At 36.7% G+C, this 22,508-nt stretch overlaps 1 protein-coding gene across 1 annotated transcript in view; it reads right to left on the minus strand.

The window, feature by feature from the left end:
- RALGAPA2 (Ral GTPase activating protein catalytic subunit alpha 2) overlaps positions 1-22,508 on the minus strand; it is a 135,342-nt gene that overhangs the window by 86,208 nt on the left and 26,626 nt on the right. Inside the window, exons 8-21 of the mRNA XM_082480160.1 lie at positions 21,016-21,154; positions 19,504-19,703; positions 18,083-18,313; positions 15,769-15,942; positions 14,748-14,885; positions 13,987-14,135; positions 13,453-13,564; positions 12,080-12,317; positions 11,375-11,539; positions 5,398-5,535; positions 4,768-4,865; positions 2,786-2,876; positions 2,445-2,621; positions 67-260 (exon numbers count right to left, since the gene is read on the minus strand). Coding sequence (XP_082336286.1) covers positions 67-260; positions 2,445-2,621; positions 2,786-2,876; positions 4,768-4,865; positions 5,398-5,535; positions 11,375-11,539; positions 12,080-12,317; positions 13,453-13,564; positions 13,987-14,135; positions 14,748-14,885; positions 15,769-15,942; positions 18,083-18,313; positions 19,504-19,703; positions 21,016-21,154 — 2,244 coding nt within the window. The remainder of the gene's footprint in view (positions 1-66; positions 261-2,444; positions 2,622-2,785; positions 2,877-4,767; positions 4,866-5,397; positions 5,536-11,374; positions 11,540-12,079; positions 12,318-13,452; positions 13,565-13,986; positions 14,136-14,747; positions 14,886-15,768; positions 15,943-18,082; positions 18,314-19,503; positions 19,704-21,015; positions 21,155-22,508) is intronic.

Below are 22,508 nucleotides of genomic sequence, written 5' to 3' on the forward strand. Positions count from 1 at the left end.
CATTCTCTATTGGGGATACCTACAAGAAAAATCATTATCATTAGATGTAAGCATCACATACAATACCTTTGCAAGTTTATACCACAACTCGTAAAGATACCCAAAAACTTTTGCATGGATTTTAGGTGACTGTATATTGTTCACATCTCCAAGAATTCCCAAGATCCTCCTCCATAACACAGCGGCAGAATCAGGATGCCAACCAATAAGGCTTCCACCAGCAATTATACTGCAGTCATCAGCAAGGAATTCACTACTGTCTGTAAATTTAAAAAAGTTCAATTTCCATTAATTCGAAATGCAGCGTACAGTATAAATTTGGTCAGTAAAACAGGAATATTACTCCTTCTTCCCATCTTCCATCTCAAAAGTATTCTCTCCCACTAAATCCTATCTCCCTTTTTCATTGCTCAAGCTAGCACATGATATAAAATATAAAATGGCAGAAAATGTCGGATAAAGGGCTTCCACACAGAGATGACACAGCTATAGATCAGTTTTATATCAGACAGCCTGCCCCCACTCAAGGGTTGGGGTTTTTTAGCAGGGAGGCAAATGCAGTTAAATGGAACATTCATGTACTCAGAGATTTATTCAATCAATAACTGGCTCTTCTACAGGTAATATTCCTATTGCTAAGAGTCCTTTCTATTTTTAAGATCACACAGTATAAAATGACCTGGAAATGGAACTGAACAAAGGAAATAAAGAGCATACACTACTAGTGATAAAGAATAAGCTCAGGCATTATCATTTTCTACAGAAGCAGCTCCTGAGACAGCAGTATGCAAACACAGAAGGAAAGTAGGGTTTTGTGAAGACTGTCAGGAGAACGGAATTAATATGCTTAAACAGTAAAAGAAAAAATCCACACTGAAGCGCAAATTTTAGTGACAAGAGCTGTTACATTATCTTCCATCAGACCAGGGAAACCTGCATAGCAGCCTGTCTGAGGGAGAATCAGACCTATGGTCCACCATGGTGCCATGCCGTGCTCAGCCGCCAACGTTTCAAGGAAAGTTACAGGAAACCCCTACACAGGCAGAGGGAAGTAACTTGTGTCCTCCCAGAACCCAAAGAAGGTTCGCAAAATAAAAGCCATCTTAGATGTTTTTATGTTTGCTTGAATTTATATTTTAAAAAGGTTTGGGTTGTTTTTTTTTTTTTGCTTTTTGCTTTTTTTATTTGTTGTAGCATTATGAATTCCCAAAGGGCTAAACCAGACGTTATTTACCAAGCACATTAGATTGATCTTCAACAGATCTATCATCAGACAAATTGCATCTATGCTGTTCGATGGTGGCATCACGGTATTTTTTTGCCTTACACCATAAAGTTTTCCTCAGCAAAACAAAGTTTTGTGACTTGGGTGAGAACCAGAAATGCAGTAAGGCCACATTGGCCCTGTTGGGCAATTATACACTTGTTATCTCATTTTTTTCTTTTTAGTCTATGCTACCTCTTTCAAGTTATTTTATGTAATTCACTCTCTTTGTACACACAAAGGAGCAGTGTCTTGCATCACAGATGTAAAGAAAGCAATGAATTTATCAGACATAATAATCCTTACCATATACTATATTACATGTTACCTTTCCTACAATGGCAGTCTGAACTGTTGAACTAGGTGTGCTGGTTCATTAAATTAGAGATATTTCAAAGAAAGAGTGAATATGAAAACCATAGCCTTGACACTATATATCGGCTAGCAAAACCAGCCTATAAGATAGTTTCATATGTTACTGCATGAAGTTATTGAAATAGTATCTCTAACTCACATTATTAGATGAGAAGGCACCTTTACAATAAATACCTTTTCAATAAATAATCATGAGTGTTGTACACTTTAAAGACACCATAAATAAAATGGAAAGGTAAAGCCCTTTTACTTCCAAATTAACTCTTCTGAGAACGCCACTTACCACATCCTACTGGAGTATAGGGTGTTGTGTGCTTTGAAGTATAAATAAGGAGGGTAACAGGATTAAGATGAGAGACGTTATTGTGAATTAAGCAGTTATTTCCTATCAGTCAAAATATATAGCAAGGAATTTCGCTTGACCATTCTGCTATGAAATAAACTCTATTAACTTAAAATATAAATGAATTACTTCACCTGAACACTGCGGCAGACTAAGAGAGCCAAAGTGATCAGTTATCGCATCTCACCTGATTAGTAGTAATCTGACACGGTAAGAAACACAATTATTTTCAACTGTGTGACCATTTTCTGGACCACAATTGGCAGCTATGTCAGCTTCAGTCTGATTATCCAAATTCCTTAAACTCTGGGTATTCAAATCTCATTTCTGAATGAACATTATGAACAAAACTTGGTGATACGTGCCAAACGAAACATACTTTTTATAAGCAAACTGAACTGTATAAACCCCTTTCTGAGATAAAAATCTAAAATAGCGAATACATTTTTTGGACTACAGTACCTGTTAAATTTGCAGTATCTGAAGGACTAAGCTGAAGCCAGCGAGGTGCATCAGGATCCACACAAACATCTGCTGATGCATTAACTTCATGGTCTTCTTCAGAACCTTGCCAGGGGATGAGTGCAATCTCTACTTCATTATTATAGCCAATGGATGTGTCACTGCTAACGCTTTCACCTAAAGCAAGAAGGAGATTAATAAAGATCACCGACCCTGTTTTTAAAGACTACATTAGCAAACCATGATGAGAAAAGCATCTAATATATCTGTAACAAGACAAAATTATGACACTGATTTCAATTGCTACACTTAAGAAAAATACTGTATTTCTTGGAACTCACTTTTTTCTCTCTCTCTATAATTTCCATGTGATTGCTGCAAATCTGCTTTCAAATCTAATTCAGCTGTACTACTGCTTCTTCGTACTAGTACCTTCAGAGAAAAAAAAATTAATCTCAGCTTATAACACATTTGAGAACTACATCACATTTTAGCAAATTCAAGATACACACACTGTTATTAGAAATGCATTACAACTTGGTCAAGATATTTTCAAGACTATTTAGAATACCCAAATATCTTTACATGCCTTAAGGAGACCATCATGCTTTCAATTCCAGTCGTTATCCTCCCTTTCTTATACTCAGTTTTCGTATCAAAAAGCAGAACTTTTTACTTTTGTTTTTCCGCAAACCTGAAATCATTCAATAATTTTTAAAGTATCAAAAAATCTTTCAGGAAGAAATTAGTAGTCATCTCTTATGTCAGGGCATTACTGTGTTGCAAAACAACCTATGCAAAGACACCTGATCTTTTGTTTACCACCTTCTTCACCAAATGGATTTATAGCCTACTTGCTGAAAACCCTTCAGACAATTTTCTGTTTCTAGACAATACTGCTCTGTCCCTAAGCATAATTGGTTTTCTTTACATCAGTCAGTTCACCTCCAAATTCACATTTCTTGCAACTCCTCATCATCTATAATAGCAAAACTTAATTACTGCCAGAAAGATAGTATCATGTTTTCCATCGCAAATATGCAACAAAAAGCCCCAACGCCTCACCCCTAGGAACGTACTAGATCTAACTGCTGAAGGAATCTCTACTCTAAATTTCTGAAATTCCATTTTAATATTTGCAATTATTAGTATCACTATTTTTAAATATTTAATTATTACTTTATTATTATTACTTTATCTAACATTGTAGGGTTTCTCCCTCTTTTTCTTCTTTTTTTTCTTCTTTTTTTTTTTTTTTTTTGAAAAACAGAGAGAATTGACAATGATTCCCAAGAAACATGTTTGCTTGCGCTGCCGGATAGACTGCAGAGCGGTCTTTTTCTTCCCTGGCAAATCTGGCTCTTAGTGATCAGTGATGACAATATTTCAGTGGGTTGCGATATTAAGTCAAACTGGCTCACATTAGCAAGTTATGCAGTGAATATACGGTCAAACCCCAGCTTTCACTTGCAAAAAGGGTGAAAGTGCAATACTGGTAACAGCCCAGCAGCATATACCTGTAACACATGCCATTAAAACAGGTTAATTTTTAATTTGCTCAACTACTGAGCTTACTTCTCTCCCTCTCCTCCACCATGCAAAGTGCACTACGCTTTCCTTCCTTTTAGAGGCACTTTGTTATTCCTGAAGTGATTAATGAAAGTACTCTGCAGAAAATGTCTGGTGTCTCCTTTCTAGAGCTACGTGTTAATGGTACTTCAAGTGCAGATGTATAGGAAAGCCAAGGTCCAAAGATGAGATTCAGCTTCAAGTCCTCCATGCTGTGTTGCATTATACCTCCACAAAGATGATCAGCCTCAGTCGTTTATTATTTCTACTGTTTATTCAAAAGTTGCATTAAAAATTTACAAAGCTTGCCTGTCCTAATGTTGACTTATACAAACATCTGCAATACATAGCTGGTGATACAAATTGTGCTGAAAGAAGGCATTTTCCCCAGCACTTTAAATCATCAAACATTTATTCCAGTGTACTGTAGCTCTATAAAAGCCATGAATTATTTATATTTTAAAAGTTATGAAATTCTTGTTTACATTTAATATAAAAAAAGCACAAAAAAGTCTTGTGTGAGACTAGAATTACGTAGAACTGCATAAGCAACTGACAAAATCAGGAGACACAGAATGATCATATCGAATAGCACAATGAACAGCTACAGCTCAAGTCCAGATTCCATACTAGAAATGTGATTAATGATTTTTCACGCTTTCAGTTGCTAGAGTTTCTAAATACTAAAAGGCATCTGATTAGAAGGAAAACATTGTTAGAGTCTTATCAATAATCACTTTCTATTTCGCCTTACTTGCTCAGCTTCATGTTCCTTCTTTGTATATCCCTTATTTTCCTGAACTGATCTGGAGTCTGAAGAAGTTAAATTATGAGAACTCCCAGCCTTTTTACCTGGAAATTTTTGAAAGTAAACAAGAAATACAGATTTTTGTGGGACCAAAGTACAAATTATATGAAAATTTCAGCTATGTTTACAGGTAACTTCTTCTATTTATAGCTAAATGAAGTAACACAACATACTAAAATGGAATACATGATGTTTTGAAAAATCCTTCATAAGTACAACATACTTACACGACAGGAATAGAAGCAGAACTGTTAACTTTAATACACAAAATTTAAATGCAAGCCAGATTAAAAAAAAAAAAAAAACACATTTGAGAGTTACATACAGAACGCATACATTCAAAGGTTTCATTTTTAACGACCCTGCTTTATAAAAGGTCACATCCTGCATTTGTGGTCTGCAACTTCTTAAAAACAGTTCTTTCCACAAGATATCATCAATATATTTGCTAAGAAAATGAGATAAAAAAAAACATTATAGAACAGAGCTGGAAAGCAAAGTAGCATTTATGAGGCTGTACAAGTCCCAACACTTTTTCTTCAGAAGTACAGCATCACTACATTTTATCAAAATTACCTTGAAAAAAATCAGATGGAAACTGATCTGTAATATCTGAAGTGCTGCTACTTCGAGTTAGCTGCTGCTCTTGGTCTACAAATAGGCCCGTAGCTTCTGTTCCTGTTGAATTTTCCAGCTGCTGAGATTCTTCAACTTCTGTTGATTTAATTAAAACACAAAATATTTGCACGACCTCAGAACGTGAACTCCTTTCCCAAGAAAGCTATACGAAAAAGTAACCCATTCAAATATTTAAAATTCCCAAGTTACAAAGCTAGAATGTAACTCCTAGTTGCAGAAGTTAAGTTTTATAAAATATCCTTAGACAAATTGTAACGTTTAGAGACAGAGATATGAGCAGTGTAAGTGGTAGAAAGTCTAGAAAATGGACAGAAATTACTCTGGGGGTCTGGAATGCACAAGGAAGGGTGAGAGGATGTCATATGAACAAAGCTATGTTTTTCACTGCTAGAGACCCAAACCAGACCCTGCTCTTTCTGGAAACAGAAAGAATAGAGGAGAGGCAGCAAAACTATTATAAATGCAAAGTGCAGAAAAGATGATTGTGCTTACTGACTTTTCCTCTGTAAAGAGATGAGGAAGAGAATAAAAAAGGTGACAATTTGGAGTAAAAAAAAGATCTGAGCTACATATGGTTCGGGGTTAGTTTGTGAGGACAAACCGAATCATGCAGCTTTTTTTTTTTTTTGCTGTAAATGCAAATGAAAAATAAAAAGAGGAGAGAAAGGCATGAAAATTCAAGTGAGAAAGTAAATTGACTTACTGGGGAAGGAGCAGCAGGAACTCCTGAGATTAGCTAGCAACACAATGCTTTGAGAAATGCATTTCTCTTAGCATTAGGGTGGGTTGAGGGGGGAAGACACTTAACACTTGGGATGAAGTATGTTCAGTAGTGGTACTTTTAGTTACAGCCGTGACACTGGTTAATGCCACCTACCATACTGAAGCTAATTACAAACCCTTTCCTCAGAAAGCAGTCAAAGAGGTGGCCCACACACCCCAGCAAAGCTGACCCAACAAAACCACCAGCAGACTGTTCAAGGTGTTCAATCCGCACGTGAATGCTATTTTCTTTCTAAAAAATTATGAAAAATGCTGATGTAGCAACTCTTATGAGAGCCCTTCAATTTCTTTTTTTCAATAAAGAATATGGGCTGAATTATTACGTCTTCTAGATTTCTTTCAGCATATTGTTACATAACATGCACATTAAATAAAATTGACCTTTCCACCACTTGTCTATTCTCCCCCTCTTCTCTCCTTTCCTCTGCTCTGCTTTCTGTCTGCTTCCTAGGCACTGGCATTGAGGCTACACTTATTGAGAAATGAGCAAGAAGTAAGTACAGCCCCTGGGGATACGAGATTACAGACCAATATACACAGATTGCAGCAGCAGCCTGCTGGAGGAGGACAGTATGCTTAGTACATTCAATCTATGCTACAAAGTGAGTTTAAATACTACTTAAATACTTAATAAACATTGCGTGTATTTCAGAAAATTATCTCACAAATACACATGTACAAAACCTAACTGTTCTGGTATTTACTGACCTCAAAGTATCACTGTTGACTTTAAATGTCTTACAGAAAGCAATAAAACGAAATAAATAATTAAATTTACTAGCTAGACAATTTCACTATTACCACCGAAGATAACTTGAAATGAAAAAAACACTAAAGATATTTCACAGAATAGGAATCCCTACAGAGCTACAATGTACCACATACAAAACTTTTCTTTTCTTGCAACAGCAGCTAAGGACTGTGGTACAGGCTCCAGAGTCCGAAATCCCTCTCAAGAAGGGAAATGTGGGAGATAACAGAAAGTCGTATTTTCAGAGACTTACTAGCTGGAAACAGAAACAAAAGAAAGTCTGCTAGCATGATAGAGAAATCTCACTGCTTCCACCAACACATCTTGGCTAGGTGATAGGATGAATGCCTTACAACAAAGTAGCTTTGTGTTCTCAGGCCATTACATCTGCTTTTCACATCTATGTCTGGGTACCAGTACAGAATTCAGTTCAGAAGTTCTGTGCGTAGGGGTTGTTTGAGCTTTATTTATCACAACAGCAAGTTCCACAGGATGAGACTGTATCGAAAGCAGGAAAAAAGTTTACCACACTTGGAGCAGGAATACGCCCACTTCAGTCTAAATAACCACTCAAATGCCCAAATCTGGATTGCTGCCTTTATTTTTGCATTCCAATCCTTAGTCTATTTGGTCTGCATTATATTAAAACTTTAACAACTGCTTGGAACCCTTTAATAAATCAAGTAATTAAAAGCATAAACATGAATAAAAGCATTTCTTTATTAAGAATTTAAAACAACTTTTACTTTAGTTACTAGGGAATACAAATCTAATGGCAATTTGTGGCAATCTTTAGTATTAAAATGAACAAAAACTGCACCGCTTGCAGTACTACAAAGATCTTGAGAGAAATCAAACACTATCTGAGAACTACGTGGCACAGACATCTTTTACATTTGCTTCTGGAATCAATAATTACAGGAAGGATTCTTTAGAAAAAAAACAACCACGTTTGTAAACAGCGATTTGTGAGTGTAACAGATTGAATAAGATTTTCCTTTTAAATCAAGTAGCTCGACCAGCTACATTTCTTCAACTGCATATTTTGCTTGCTACTAGCTCGTACTTTCAAGAATTCAACTAGGTTCTACAGTAGTTCCTTGAAAAGATACCGTTCTCCTTTTCCCTGGAAAGGTTACTTATTTTGAAAATGAACCCAGTGACAGAATAATTAAAAAAAAGTATCAGAAGTAGCCACTTTGTGCCACCCTTTGTAACTCTGAAAAACGACAAGATATGGTCCCATTAAACTTGCTTGTCTCTAAATGGCTACCAAGGCTACTTAACACCATGTTTTAGAGAGATCTGAGGCACAGGAAACAGAACCGGTGTAAAACATCTCATTCCACATTACTAAAGAATAATCAACTGGACAGAAAGGGAGTAGACAGACAGCAGTTTAAAAATATAAAGAACATTTATATAAAAGATGACTTTAAAGTACAGTACCTGACAGTCTGTGAGAGCAAGAAGTGTAAGAGATACCAGGTAAGAGAGAGCTCACAGTGTGAAGCAGAAGAGGTACACTTTTAGTGGCTGGCAAAGCCTCATAAAGATGAACACAGTTGCTGATAGACTGGCTTCGCTTAGCTTCCAGGAAAAAATAAAGCAATAATTACGTCAGAAAAAAAACTGAAATATTTGGGGTTTTGAATGTCACGATACAATGAAACACAAAGCTTTTGAAAAAAAAAAAAAAAAAGTTTTATAACATTAAGTCCAGAAATATTTCCTATAAGCTGTAAGTTAATAATGTGCAACTGTATCTCACACATTGCAAGTGCAATAATCAGTGATTTCTGAATCACAGCAGTTCCACAACGTGGAATATTTCATTTTCTCAGTGTGTGATTCCTATCCCTGGGCTAATTTGACTTACCCTTTTTTCTTCTCGTTGAAGTTTCTGTAGTAGTACATAAGGCTCAAAAATAAAGAATGGAAAACTCATTCAAATTCCCCTCCACTAGCAATGCTCCCCTGCAAAACCCGCTACCTCTTACATTTGTTCATCTCTGCTGAAAACAATCCATTCTGATCTGAGAAGTGGGATAGTGTGCTTCTCAAAAATTGGTCTAAAGATACAGATGCCTCTGGTTTTGCTTTTAAAACAAGGCATCCCAGCTCCAGACTGCATAAAGCCCTAAGTACCCTGGTGTGACGGGCAGCTGACCCTGCTTTGAGCAGGAGGTTGGACTTGATGAAGTTCCTCACACCCTGCATTATCCTGTGAAGTCTGGTTTTTGGGTACCGAGACCTGCTTTCCACATTTCTGAACAGCATGATGAAAGGGACACAAGTTACATGAAAGGTTTTGGAGTTCTTAAGTCACCACGAGGGAAGGTAGAAGATAAGTACAATCTGAATGCATATCTTACTGAATTTCTCTTCCAAATAGCAACACTTAAATGGGTTCACTGTTTCTTAGAAAAAGAAAAGCCAGCAGAAAAACACTTTCCAACGTGGCTAACACTCTGGAGGCTGTCTAACTTTATTAAAAACTCAGTATGTTATGGATTAATATCCAACTGTCATAAGCTCAAAGTCTCCTTTAGACAAAAACAGCAATTTATCAACATTTGTATTACATAAAATTATGCTGAATTACAGAAGTCTCTAACAGAAATTTATAAGGGAAAAAACCTTACTCACTGTACAGTTTCTCTTCTTGTACATAGTAATGTTAATGCCGACACTTAGAGGGGAGCAAGAAGGAAGCAAAAATACTCAAGCAGACTAATAGGCAAAAGATTTGCTGCTGCTGCAGAAATACTCTGCTCTTTCTCTTATAACTCCAGATACAAGCAGCAGACCAGAAGAAAGTCTCACCTGGAGGCAGGAGGTGCTCTGGTATTTGTATGTTGACTTGGTGGGGTTTTTTTGTTGCTTTTAATTGGGGGAGAGAGAATATTAGGGATTTTAAAAAAGGCCCCAGTGGGAGACAGTTTTCCCAAAATGCCTGCTTCGCTAAAGAAAGTCCTCCCATGAACAGCCCTGGCTTCTGTATTCACCTTAGGGACTGCTGCATTTCGTTCTGAAAGACGACCCCTCTGGAGGCTTAGTAAGCTGAGTTTTGTGTTTCTAAATAGTCTTACATTAGAAAAGGGATATACACTTTATATAAAACTTTTTTGCACCTGCTGATTTGGGAGCCATTGATCATCATAAATTCCATGAAAGCCAGAATAATTCTCTTTTTATATGACCATAAGACACAAAATGAAACTAAGGGCTTTTTACACCTGAAGTTCATCCTCCTACCTCACAATATACCTGCTCCTTACCAAATAAGCTTTTTTTACTAAAGGTGGAAGTTCCTTTAATTTGAAAGCACACAACCAAGACAAGTCCTTGCTGATCAATACTTCCAGGCTGTCTCTACTACTATGGTGAGAAGTCTAGGGGAGGAGTGCTGCAGCAGAAGAAAAAAAGAATTCTCCGCAGGAGCACAAATGGGAACTCGCAGAATTTAAAAATAAAACAGACGCAATGAATTAATTGATTCCATTGCCAAAATGTTGTGTGATTAAGCTGAAGATTGTGGCTTAGTTATGAGTTTTGGGGCTGTAGCCCCAAAAACATACAAAATCGCCTTCAAATTCTCCTGGTAAGAAACACAACTAATTTGTTACGAATGAGAAAGGAAGCCATGCAGCAATATATCTCCTAATCAAAAGCAGGAGATCTTCTATGGAGAGTTTTAAGCCATAGCCCACTGAATTGGAACACAGAAACACGCTACCATGAAACAGAGAGACCAAATTCAAACTGCTGAAGTGCTTGAAAAAAATCAGTTATCTGTTCAATGCCTCGCATCTCAGACACTCCCTCATCATTCCTCACCCCCTGTTCTTCCTCCTCTTGTTTTCCTCTTTCAGAAGTAAACATGAGAGAAAAAAGGAAAAGGAGATGCTATACATACCTCATCGTGCTAATAAAAAGAAAGCAAATAAAGCAAATAAGAAAGGATGAAATTGTTTATTAAATACCTGGTTTACCTTGTGCTCAGAGTAAACAGCTAGCTGTATGAAAGTTCAGAAGCAATATATATTATCTGACTGATGTTAATAAATGCTTTCTTATGAATTGATAAAGATAGGAACGTACTTTACTCCTTTACAAAAAACATAACTGGCACATGACTAACTTGCAATTAAATGTAAAGTATTTAAAAGCATATATTTAGAATTTTCCAAAATACTTTCACTCTCTATTCCTACTGGTAGCTGTCAAGACATCCAGGCACAGCTACACAACATCTCTGTTCAGGCATTTAATAATTGAAGTTGCACGACTTCTGGAAGCAGCCACAACACAAAGGCAGATTTAAAACTTGAGTGTTACTGAGTGTTTGAGAACACAAGCTTTTAATTATGGTCTAACCTGTTGCTCTTTGACGTACAATATTTCTTGCTTTCTCAACTCCTGGGGCTCCAGAGGTCGTAGCACTTCTGAATCTCATTGGCTCCACAATTTCAGGATGACTTTTCCAGCTTAATGAGAAAGATCTTCCCACTACAGCTGTCTTCTGAGGCTCTAAAATGCCACCTTAGAGATAAGGAAAACAAAATTCTCTAGCGTTGTATGCTTTGGCACATATTTTTCCTAAAGTATGAACGGACTTACAAGCACTCAGACATGAAAAATACTAACGTCTTAAACAACATAGATGAATTTTTACTATTATCAAAAAACAATCACCACTTCAACTATGTGCATCAATTGCAAGGTGTCACATAAGTGTAGCTGAAATACTGTAATAAATTTTAATATACAGAAAACAATGTTTATGTTGATGACTATGCCAGACTACAGCACAGGAAACCACGTTTCATTTCTGCTACACAGAAAAGACTGATTTTAAGCACATACTAAAAACTGCTAAATAGCTTTCTTCTATTGACCCCAATTACCTTTCCTCCCACAATGAAGGATGAGAATACATAAATCTAAAGCACTTCACATTTGATTAAACAGGTTATTATGCTAGATTAAGTAGTGTTTAATGTTAGATTAAATTAAATTCATTTTGAGTTTAAACTTAAATATTTAACTTGATACAAAAAGCACTGAAGCACAGAGACTAACCTTTTCCTCTCTGCTTTTTTTCTTTTTGTTCACTGAGCTTATCCAAGGGTAAGTTTGTCATTTCCACCCCATATACGGTTCTTGCTAGCACTGCTGTTAGAGAGTCCATGATATTGGCCCACTCGTTTATGAGCTCCTCCCAGTCCGTCAGGGCAGACAGAACACTGAGCAGCTCATCCCACAGCTCCCGAGAAATGTAAACACTCAGGTTTGCTCTGATCCAAGCTACAATGAGGGTCTGAGAGAAAAGAAACAAGTGACATCTCATGCATTTCTGTCAAGATCAATTCAGCACACCAACATCAACCTGCATTTTGAGAAAGTCAACACTGACCTGCATATCAGCATTGACTATTCATGATGCACAGATATTATGCATAGATATTTTTCATCAAAAAAAACATTCCCAGAAACTGGTGGGTAAATAATTGTGAGAGTTACTGACTACGGAAATCTAAAAATTCTGAAACATATGTTTCAGGTGGTCTATATGTTCTCTGGTAAACTGAAATAATGTGCTGTATATAGTAATAATAGAATGAAGAACTGTCTCTTATTAACTCCTTATGGCAACTTTCCAGTATCTGAAGGGGGCCTACAAGAAAGCTGGAGAGGGACCTTTTACAAGGGCATGTAGTGACAGGACGAAGGGTAATGGCTTCAAACTGGAAGAAGGTAGATTTAGAATAGGTATTAGGTAGAAATTTTTCACTCTGAGGGCGGTGAGCCCCTGGCGCAGGTTGCCCAGAGAAGCTGTGGCTGCCCCATCCCTGGAGGTGTCAAGGCCAGGTTGGATGGGGCTGGGAGCAACCTGTTCTACTGGGAGGTGTCCCTGCCCATGGCAGGGGGGTTGGCACTAGATAATCTTCAAGGTCCCTTCCAACCCAAACCATTCTATGGTTATACCTACAGAATGACTGTAGTGATTGAGCTACACCCGAGACACTCAGCCCTAGATACTGTAGCTGACCATGCAAAGTACAATATGATGTAGAAATGTTTTCATCTCATTCAGTGTGATTCAGTTTTTACTTGGCAGCTGCACTTCTAGGAAAACAGTTACATCAAGCTTACAAGATAACTCATTGAAGATATCCCACAAAGAGACTGTGTGACTCCCTGTTCTATCATGGTTTGTAACAGAGCCCTGAAGAACAGATCAGATCAACTGCTTGTTGCACCTGGAATCTGTCTCCCTCTGTTAGGAACAGTTTACAAAATAATTACTTGTATTACTGCAAAGGAAATTTTTTTCATGTTTTACAAGTACGTTTCATAGTACTGTGCAATAGTACTTAACTAAAACTATGGGTAATCATCATGAAAAATCAACATAAAACCCAATCAAACAAAAAAGAACCCCAAACACTCACTCGGAAAAGTAGTCCCGACATGCTTTGAGCGAACATATCCTTTATTTGGTTTTCTTTTGGCTTCTGCATCACAGCTTCTGTTATTCTAAGGAGTATCTGTAGCATCTGTTCCCTGGTTCCAAAACAAAATTGTACTTTCTGTTCACATGTTCTATTAATTGTACTTGTTAATTTTCATGTACCAAAACCCCTCTTAATTCTCCAGTAATCCTTACACATTGAGAATGTGATCACACCTCAGACTTCACAGATCATTTGCAAAATAACATTAGTTGGTTGTGGACTGCAAAAACTAATTTTTCAGAAGATGAAGTCAGGAATGAAAACACCAGCCAGAACCTTGAAGCCACATAGTACAATGATGTAGATTCAGCAGAACCTGCAATCTCACAAATCAATTTGGAGGCAAGTGTGACTTACATATTAAGGTCTACCCCTGAGAAAGCCAGTCTTCTCCCCCTACCCAGTAATTGTCCCATAAAGTTTAAATATTGGTATTTTTCTTTTAAATGATGCAGAATGTATTAAGCTTACCATGTCTTTTTATTCATTGATAGTTCCATTATCATGCGCCTAAAGATACTCAGAACTGCTTTGCAAGCATCAACTTGCTCCTTCAAAAGCACCGGGACTTCAACGCACGGTTCCAGTAAGAAAACATTCGCAGAGTTTGTCAAGAATACCTTCAAGAGAGATATTTACATAGTATCAGAAATAATAAAAAAAAAAAGTCAAGACTTAAAATAAAGTACTTGTCGTCCTCCAGCCAAACCTTTCACTTTCCTTAGAGCAAGTTTCATGTTTTACCTATTACTTTATTTTTCCACATCATTCCAATGAAAAGTCAAGTGGCATTGCAGACCCAACAACAGCATACATTGAACAGTATGGGTTTTGTAGGTATCTCTTCTACTTGGTCAGACAAGAGTACCAATCCTCAGGCTATTCATTTCCTGATGCTTGAACGTATTTCCTAATGCTTGAGCAACCAACAATATTTCCAATAAATTAGGTTCAACGAGAGCAAATGTACAGTTCTGATTAATCCCTAGTACCCACAGTAGAAAAAAAAAAAAAAAATGAACTTTCTGTTTTAAATAGATATGTGGCTCTAATACATGGTCACATGGTTTAATATTAATTTTTAATAAGTTATAAATGAAGTTCAAATCATATCTTACAAAAACCATCAACTGCTGCTAGTTTTCCTTAATCTCAGAGACTATATTATAATCTGTCATGTAAATCATGTGATTACATAAATTACAGCCTTGTGATCTTTCTATACATCACACCTGAAAGGCAGCTTGAGCACCAGCTTTAACATTTTTGTCCTCATCTTCTAATATACATCCTCTGTTAACAGCACTGGTAAAGGAGTATGTTCTTCCCCAGCTGGATGAGCGCTTATGTCCTGAATGGTCAGAGGAAAGCTTTCAAAAACATGATTCAATTAGTGACAAAGCAGAAAGGAATATGTCCATATTCATTCAAAATAATTTAAAAGCAAAAAACGACAAACTGTCATGTCCTACATTCATTTCAGCAACGAATTAATGTCTGTTATTTCTTAACAGACAGCATACAGAATTTAAAGGTTCATAAAATTTTTTAAGAGCTATGTTATTTAAAATATTTTATATGACACTTTGTAGTCACTGATTATAGTAATATTTGAATTTAAGCCTGGCAAAACTATACATCCTTACAAAAAGAATCTGTCAAACCTTATAATACTATGTTTTTACAATCTGAACCTCCTTCTCAAAAGGAGTTCTCAAAACTCTTTAAATAGCTTCACAGTGTCAATAGTGTAAAAGTCAACTTTTATTGATGGTTCAATATAGGACACTGAAAAGATGATGCACAGATTTTGTATCTACACTTTAATTTCCTAGATTAAGGTGTCTGAATCCAAATATTTCATCCAGTATATACAAATTAGATATTTTCAAATTCTTAAGTAACTGCCACCAAAAGGAAATAGTCCTACATGCACCAGGCCAACAGACATTGTAAATTTTAACACTGCAGAACATATTAGAATTTCTTTTAGTAAGTTGTTGCTGTCATATTTGCATAGACATGGAATGATCAACAAATTAGATTTTTCAAAATAACTGCAATTTTTCCCTGCACTCAGTAAGGGCTACTGAACACTCAGTATTTATTTAAATTCTGGACCTTAAATAAAAGCATTTTTTAATCTTGATTTTCCTCACATTTTTTAAATTGTTAGTCATTACAAAGCGAGTTTAAAACTTAAGTCATATCTCGTAGGTGAGCAGAATAAAGCAAATAACACTGATACCATACATGTTTACCATCCGTTTGCACTGCCGAATCCTCTAAGTTGACAACAGCATCCTGATTGTCTTCCTTTTTGTCTGGCTCCTCCATGAACACAGGCTTCTCTTGCAATATCCACTTTCGATATACCTTAACCACTTTTCGTGTTGCAGATACATCAGAAGGTGGCAATAAAAAAGCCTAAATTGGAAAGTTAACTAATTTTACTGTATATAGGACACAGATGTGCATGCATAGATAAACCTACCTACACACCACCACCCATAGGTAATACAGCTCAAAAAAGAAAGGATACATATTTTTTACTTTTATGCCTGTACTAGGAGTTATAATTAATTAACAGCCTATGCATATACCTACGTCATTCACAATTCCATAACTATTAATTCCAAATTACTTCCACGTTGTATTTGTTTGCTTGGTTTTGCTCCTTGCAAGCTCTCTAACTTAATGCGGATTCATCTTACAAGCCATTACTAGCCATAGAGGTCTGGCAGGCTAAACTTAGGTACTATGCTACACTTTCTGGAGAAGATGACTTCATAATGTATCAGCTGTATACGATGTGAAATGCCATTTCAGCAAGTGTAGGTAGAGACAAGACAGTAAGCTGCGATGAAGACAACAGTGGCTAGCACTCAATCCTTTCTCACTACAGTTTTGGAAATCAACACAATGAATTTATTTGCAACGTGCTACCCAATGTCCATATTTTGGAATCTTCCTGTAAGAATGTCCTCTCTGAAAGCTTACAAAGGCTAGAGCAGCTGCTTCCCCACATTTCTGGAAGTCTTAAGAGACAAATAAAAAAAAAAAAAAAATAGTCACAGAACACCTTTGCACTGCAGTGAACAGGCACAGAAATCAATGTCTGAAAATGTCATCTGGTACAAAAAAAGCGTATTTGGCCAACAAAAAAATATCAATATGCATTACGTTATAAAACCACTGAAAGAGATGAAAACACATTTACCATACTAAACATAGGTCCTTCCAACTATGAAGAGATAACCCACTCCCCATAATTAACAGGGTGAAAAACTATAGCATTTTCTATACCTAATTTAGCTGCAAAACCATTACAAAAGTGTATTGTTCAGATTGGGGGAAATCTTTGCATCACACAGTACACTTCCTTGTCTCTCTAGCCAGCATGAAGTGAAACATCCAACAGTTGATTTCAAGAGAAACTAAAGGCTCAGCAAAAGCAAGTTTAAATATGCCATACAGCAAGTATGTGAAATTACTGAAAATGTCTTCACAGACGTTGTCAACTTATGAAGGATGCAGAAACTGAAGAAGCCAGAAGCTAACTGTTAGAATATTAGAGAAACAACAGCTTATCAGCAAGATGAATGGCCGCTACACAGAATGCTTTCAGAAAGGCTAAGCACTAGGGTAGAAAGAAAGAAAAGAAAAAAAAGAGTAGAGGAATTCACAGTGACTAGTGAGATTCCTTTAAGGGAGAGATAAGCACAAAACGGATCCAAATACCATTATCTGCTCCAATTACCGAACACTGATCATATTTAAAAAAAGAGAAAAGTGCCTCACATTCGCCCTTGTTCCCTGGAAGCTGGTCTAACCTTACATACTCGTAACACACCATGAGAGGGCAGCATGCCCCAGCAGTTCTTAACATACACAAAAGTCATCCTTGCTGTCAAAATGCCATCCATCCCACTGAAAAGCACAAGGAGTTCCTAAACATGCCACACGATACTTCATAGTAAAGCACGTGTGCTCGCTCAGCTGCTGGAGAGTATCTTCTGTACATTTATGTGACCTGGAACTGCTGCTTCAACCAATTTCTACTTTGGTACTGGACATAAAAAAAAATACAAGCCAAAAGACTGGGAACCTCCAGTAGGCCCACATGTATTTTTATCCCAAACGATTGAAAAGAAGTCAAATTAATGAAAAATACTAGTAGAAGCAATCAGTGTTTAAACAGACATTAAACACTGACGCTGATCACAGGAACAAGAATCTTACTAATTCAAATAATAAATTTGCAAGCTAATAGCTCTTTACACACCTTTAAATTACATCATAATACCAAGAACAAAAACGGTGGCCCATTCAAATAAGACACGTTGCCATCTGGCATCAGCAACAAGCTTCAGTTCCTACAAAAACATCATCATTTCATCATTAAAACTAGACCTAGGAAGGGTTCCAAACTAAAAGGGTGATGGTGTTATTAGCATCAAGTTTGACCAGTTACCTAACCAGCAGCCTTAGCAGTGTTCTTTCTCATAACCATGACATTTCCTTTAAAAAAAAATAAATACAATAGCAACAAAACATACACACTTACTTGTCGAAACACCTCATTAACAAAGTTAACGTAGCCCCGAGTGGATAAGAGGATTCTCTGCACCATCTCATAGACAGTCCGATGCTGCTCTTCGATGCTGCAGAGGCTGGAATTGCTGAGCCTTCTGTCGGACAAGGTGCTGCTGTTAGAATGGCTTCTCTCCTGCTCGCTTGCATAAGACAGACTGGTTTCCAGCTCTGTGTTTTTATCTTGATTTACAACACCAACAGTCTACACAGAAGAAAACACACACCTAATTAAATAACTGAAATAGTGTACACCAAAAATCTGGAATACTTACGTAGAACTCAAAATACTAGTGTTCTTTACACAACACACTGGGATCCCAGCAGTCAGGAAGTATAATTCTCTGTCCACTACTTAACCCAAGAAGGAATTTGGTCTTATACGCTACATGATGTACACCTTCATATGCCGCCCCCCCTTCCCCCAAACCCAGAACAGCTGACTGACCTGACTGCTCCCTTTGTTTTTGGGGAATGAACAATCATACCACTATACACGGCTGATATTCTTACGCATTATTATTCCTGGCAACTCTTTGTCAGGTTTTGTTCTGGCATTGTATGTATTTTGCAACATCTCGAACCATGTCTGGCTAAAATGATCCAGCCAGGAGAAGACAGAGAACTAAAAAACTGCTTTTGAATTACCAGAAAAAGAACCCCAACTTACAGTCACTCAAAGCATCGCCCAAATGCAGTTCTGCTTCATGTTTACATTAATGAGGCTGCCCTCTGTTTGACCAAGCGAGCAGTAACACAGCAGTGATAACATCTCTACTGCTTTTCAGAGTTAACTTTTTTTGGTTAGATGCCTCCACACCAGCGAGGCACACTCCAAAACCACTAAAGAAGTCAGCATGTATGAAAAGCTGGCACACAGCTGCAGCTAAGTGATAACTTTTGACCGGTTTCCATTTGCAGGGCAACAATACCATTACTCAACATAAGTATTTATCTGGTGTCAGCTGCCTATAAAATTCAGTGAAAATTAAAAAAATTCTTTTTCCAGGCTATGTCTGTTGGAAATATTTTTCTAATATCTCATTGTAAACAGCTGCTATAATCAAAAGGAAAACAAAGCAGCCTTTGATATTGCTGGGAAATGGTCCATGGCACAAATAAGTTTGACAGTTTACAGGTTAAATTCCTAAAGTCTAAACATAATACTGATGAAGCTGGTAAGGCATGCAGCTATGAGAAAAAAAATTCTAGTAAATTACTGAAGGGCTTCCCTTGGAGATTCCCTCCTTCATCGAAGGAAAAAAAAAAAAATCATGTTCATCATTTATTCACTTAGAGGTAGCGTTTTCTTTCCTGCTTCAGTTGCCATGCATTGTGATCATTTGCAGAGTTAGCATGTACATAAGAAAGGAGAAGGTAAACTTTAAAGCACACCTGAATAATTTTAGGGAGCACTTCTCCTCCATTTTTTGTATTCTGAACAGCAGTTAAATATTTCTTTTCAAGAAAGAAGGTAACAAGCCACTTAATAAAAACAACTCGAGCTGCCATATATGGGATTTTTGTGCTATAGACATTTTCATTGTTTCGTGTTGCAGTGATGTATACTGGTCTTGGCCTTATATCAGGAATATCTGGTGAGATAAAAAGAGAAGATATAAAGAAAACCTAATCTTAAAAACCGTAATTGCTTCCAGATTGTAGTTAAATGTATTGAACATGTCACCAACAACATTTTCTCCATATGAAATAACAGATGCAATGACTGACTGTTTTTATTATATTAATGCTTACATTCTATCGTAATTTTATTACCCCTAAAGAAAAGCAAGAACATAAAAGCACAGACCTTTCCTCAAGGCTATAATTTGTATCACACAAAACAAAGGAACGCAAAAGAGAAGGGCTGCAAAAAGTAGAGCAAAATTTGAAACAGAACAACTACTTTTACTACAATGCAAAATAATTGTATGTTTCACACAGTTTTATCAATAAAGTACAGTAAGAAAGAGAAGATGTCTCTGGAACACACCATAGTGCAAAGATTAAGAAGAAAAAGGATACTTAGCGCATTGGAAAGAAGTAAACTCAGGTGCAAAGAGCACTGCACAAACTGAAATAAAAGAAAGCAACCACATGGGAAGAAGTGGAAGATTGCCAAAGGGAGGTGGATTGGGTCATAACTCATTCAGATGTTTAGATTTATGGAAAAATCAGCTGAAAAACATGGAAGGCCTGGGCTCTAGCTGCGAACAACACAGCTGAAGCGGCACTCAGGTGATTTTAAACACTAAATATTAAACTGCAAAGGACAGGAGTTAAAAGTCAGAGGAGGGAGGGGAAGGATGATGAAGAAGAGGCTGCAGTACACCAGGTGAGTATTAATACCACCGCTCCTATGGACTGCAATACATAATTCAGTAGAAAATTAGGAAAAATGTGAGCGTTCCCGAAATAAACATGCTTTTAATCCTACAACTGTAGATGTACATCTCCATTTCCTTTCCTTTGGCCCTTCCTGCTCTTTTTCTGCACAAGGAAAAAAGAAGTAAGAGTAACTAAGTTAGCTACTCCCTCACACTTGGGCAGCTTGCTAGTTCTTTTGGGGATTAAAAAAAAAAAAAAAAAAATATCCAGAGAGCATGTTCTGTCTTCATTACATATCACAGTTAGAGTCCTTGCTCACTCGATATAAATGCTAGGCCAGTGGAAACGTCCTTACGAAAGGAGAATCAGCCCTTATGCAGTGATGAGCAGCAGCAGCTTCCTGGACTATCTCAGAAAAATCAAAATTTGTGCTATAAAGAAAATAAAAGCATGAGACAAGGGAGGAAAAAATCCTCATTCAACAGAACTGTAGTGATAAGCCAGCAGGTAACAGGGATGCTACTGAGAGCAGTCACCATTATTTCTTTTTCTGCATAAAAAACAAAATTCAGTACTTACCAAGAACAGGTTTGTAGAGGTTGGTTAGCTTTGTAAAAGATGGAAACAAGTGAGGAAGATAGTATTTTCTAAACAAGGTAAAGAGAAACTTAAACCCAGTGTCTTGGTTCTCCTTATTCTTCCACTCTAGGCTTGCAGCCTTTGTCATGGAGTTATAGAGAAACAAAAAGTTTTCAGTTAATGTGTTACACTGACAATCATTCCACATTGAATACAAAAGATAAACAATTACACTTTAACAAGAGAGATAAAAAATTAGGACTGCCCCCCAAAAAATTTACAAACTGCAGTAAGAATATAAGATATTACCAGGAGGGCTTTAGCACATCAAAGAAAGCATGCTCATTAGAAGCAAGCATATCTGTGCTGTTCTAATGGAGTGAAGCACAGAAAATGTCATATTAATGTTTCTAACAAATTTGCTTTTTACCTGTAAATTTAGACAAAGTTACTGTGGGCTACACTTTTAGCACAAATATACATTTCATCAGAAACATACTCAATGCCCATGTTTAATACAGTTTCATACACACATGCAATACTCCTTTGCAAAATTTGACTTGAGGCACAAGTAATTTCCACTGACAGGGAACAGGCTGACATCTAAGTTTGTTTTTAAAGGTACTCTTCCATTCTTGCATAGATCAACACCAAAGTCATACACGTACTTCCAAGTTGCTCTTTACAACAGTTTTGAACTACAATTCCTTGGAAGACTACAAAATTTTGACAAAGAGTTGCTCTTTTCATGTTAAAACACCTTTAATTTGGAGTAAGTTGCACATAACCAATACGGGTGCGTTTTCCAATACCATTTCTAATAAGGTAAAAGTAGACATGCCGACAGTGAAGCACTTTTTCCACTGATGACTTAAACCTACCTGGGTTTTAGTCTCTTACATTACTTCTCTTTTTGTGACACTCAAGTGAGCACTGAAAGTGTTCATCTTTTGACACATACTTTAAATTTAGACCCAACTCTCTTTTTTTTTTTTTAAGCAACATCAAAAGACTATAGGATTGATGCTTTTTTTAGTAAAAGCTCTTAGAAAAGCCTAGCCAACTGTATATAGCAGACTATTTCGCTGAAACTATGTCCAAGATAATAATTTATTAAGTTAAAGAAAAACTGACTTGTTTACAACAATCGTGTGAGATTTATTTACGTATTTTCTTTTAAACACATTTTCTTATTTTAATATGTACTAGATCTTTTTCCAACTCTCTAAAAATTGTGGAACTTGTGAAAGTAGGACATTGCAAAATGCACGTGCAGAGCTTAGAAACAAGACTACTGTGTTTCTGTATCATTTTATTTGTTATGTAAATAAACTGAGACATATTAAATTCTACCCTGTTGCAGACATAAGTTTTCTTAAAGATGCAGATTTGCTTTACATTCTGGCTCTGAGCAATCATTCTGCACTTGCATCAGATTATTTTAATTTCATCTTGTCTGCAGCAAGAAGGTTACTGCCCAACTGCGCTCCCCT

The sequence above is a fragment of the Vanellus vanellus genome, assembly GCF_965231255.1.
Source record: "Vanellus vanellus genome assembly, chromosome: 3".
Taxonomy (NCBI): domain Eukaryota; kingdom Metazoa; phylum Chordata; class Aves; order Charadriiformes; family Charadriidae; genus Vanellus; species Vanellus vanellus.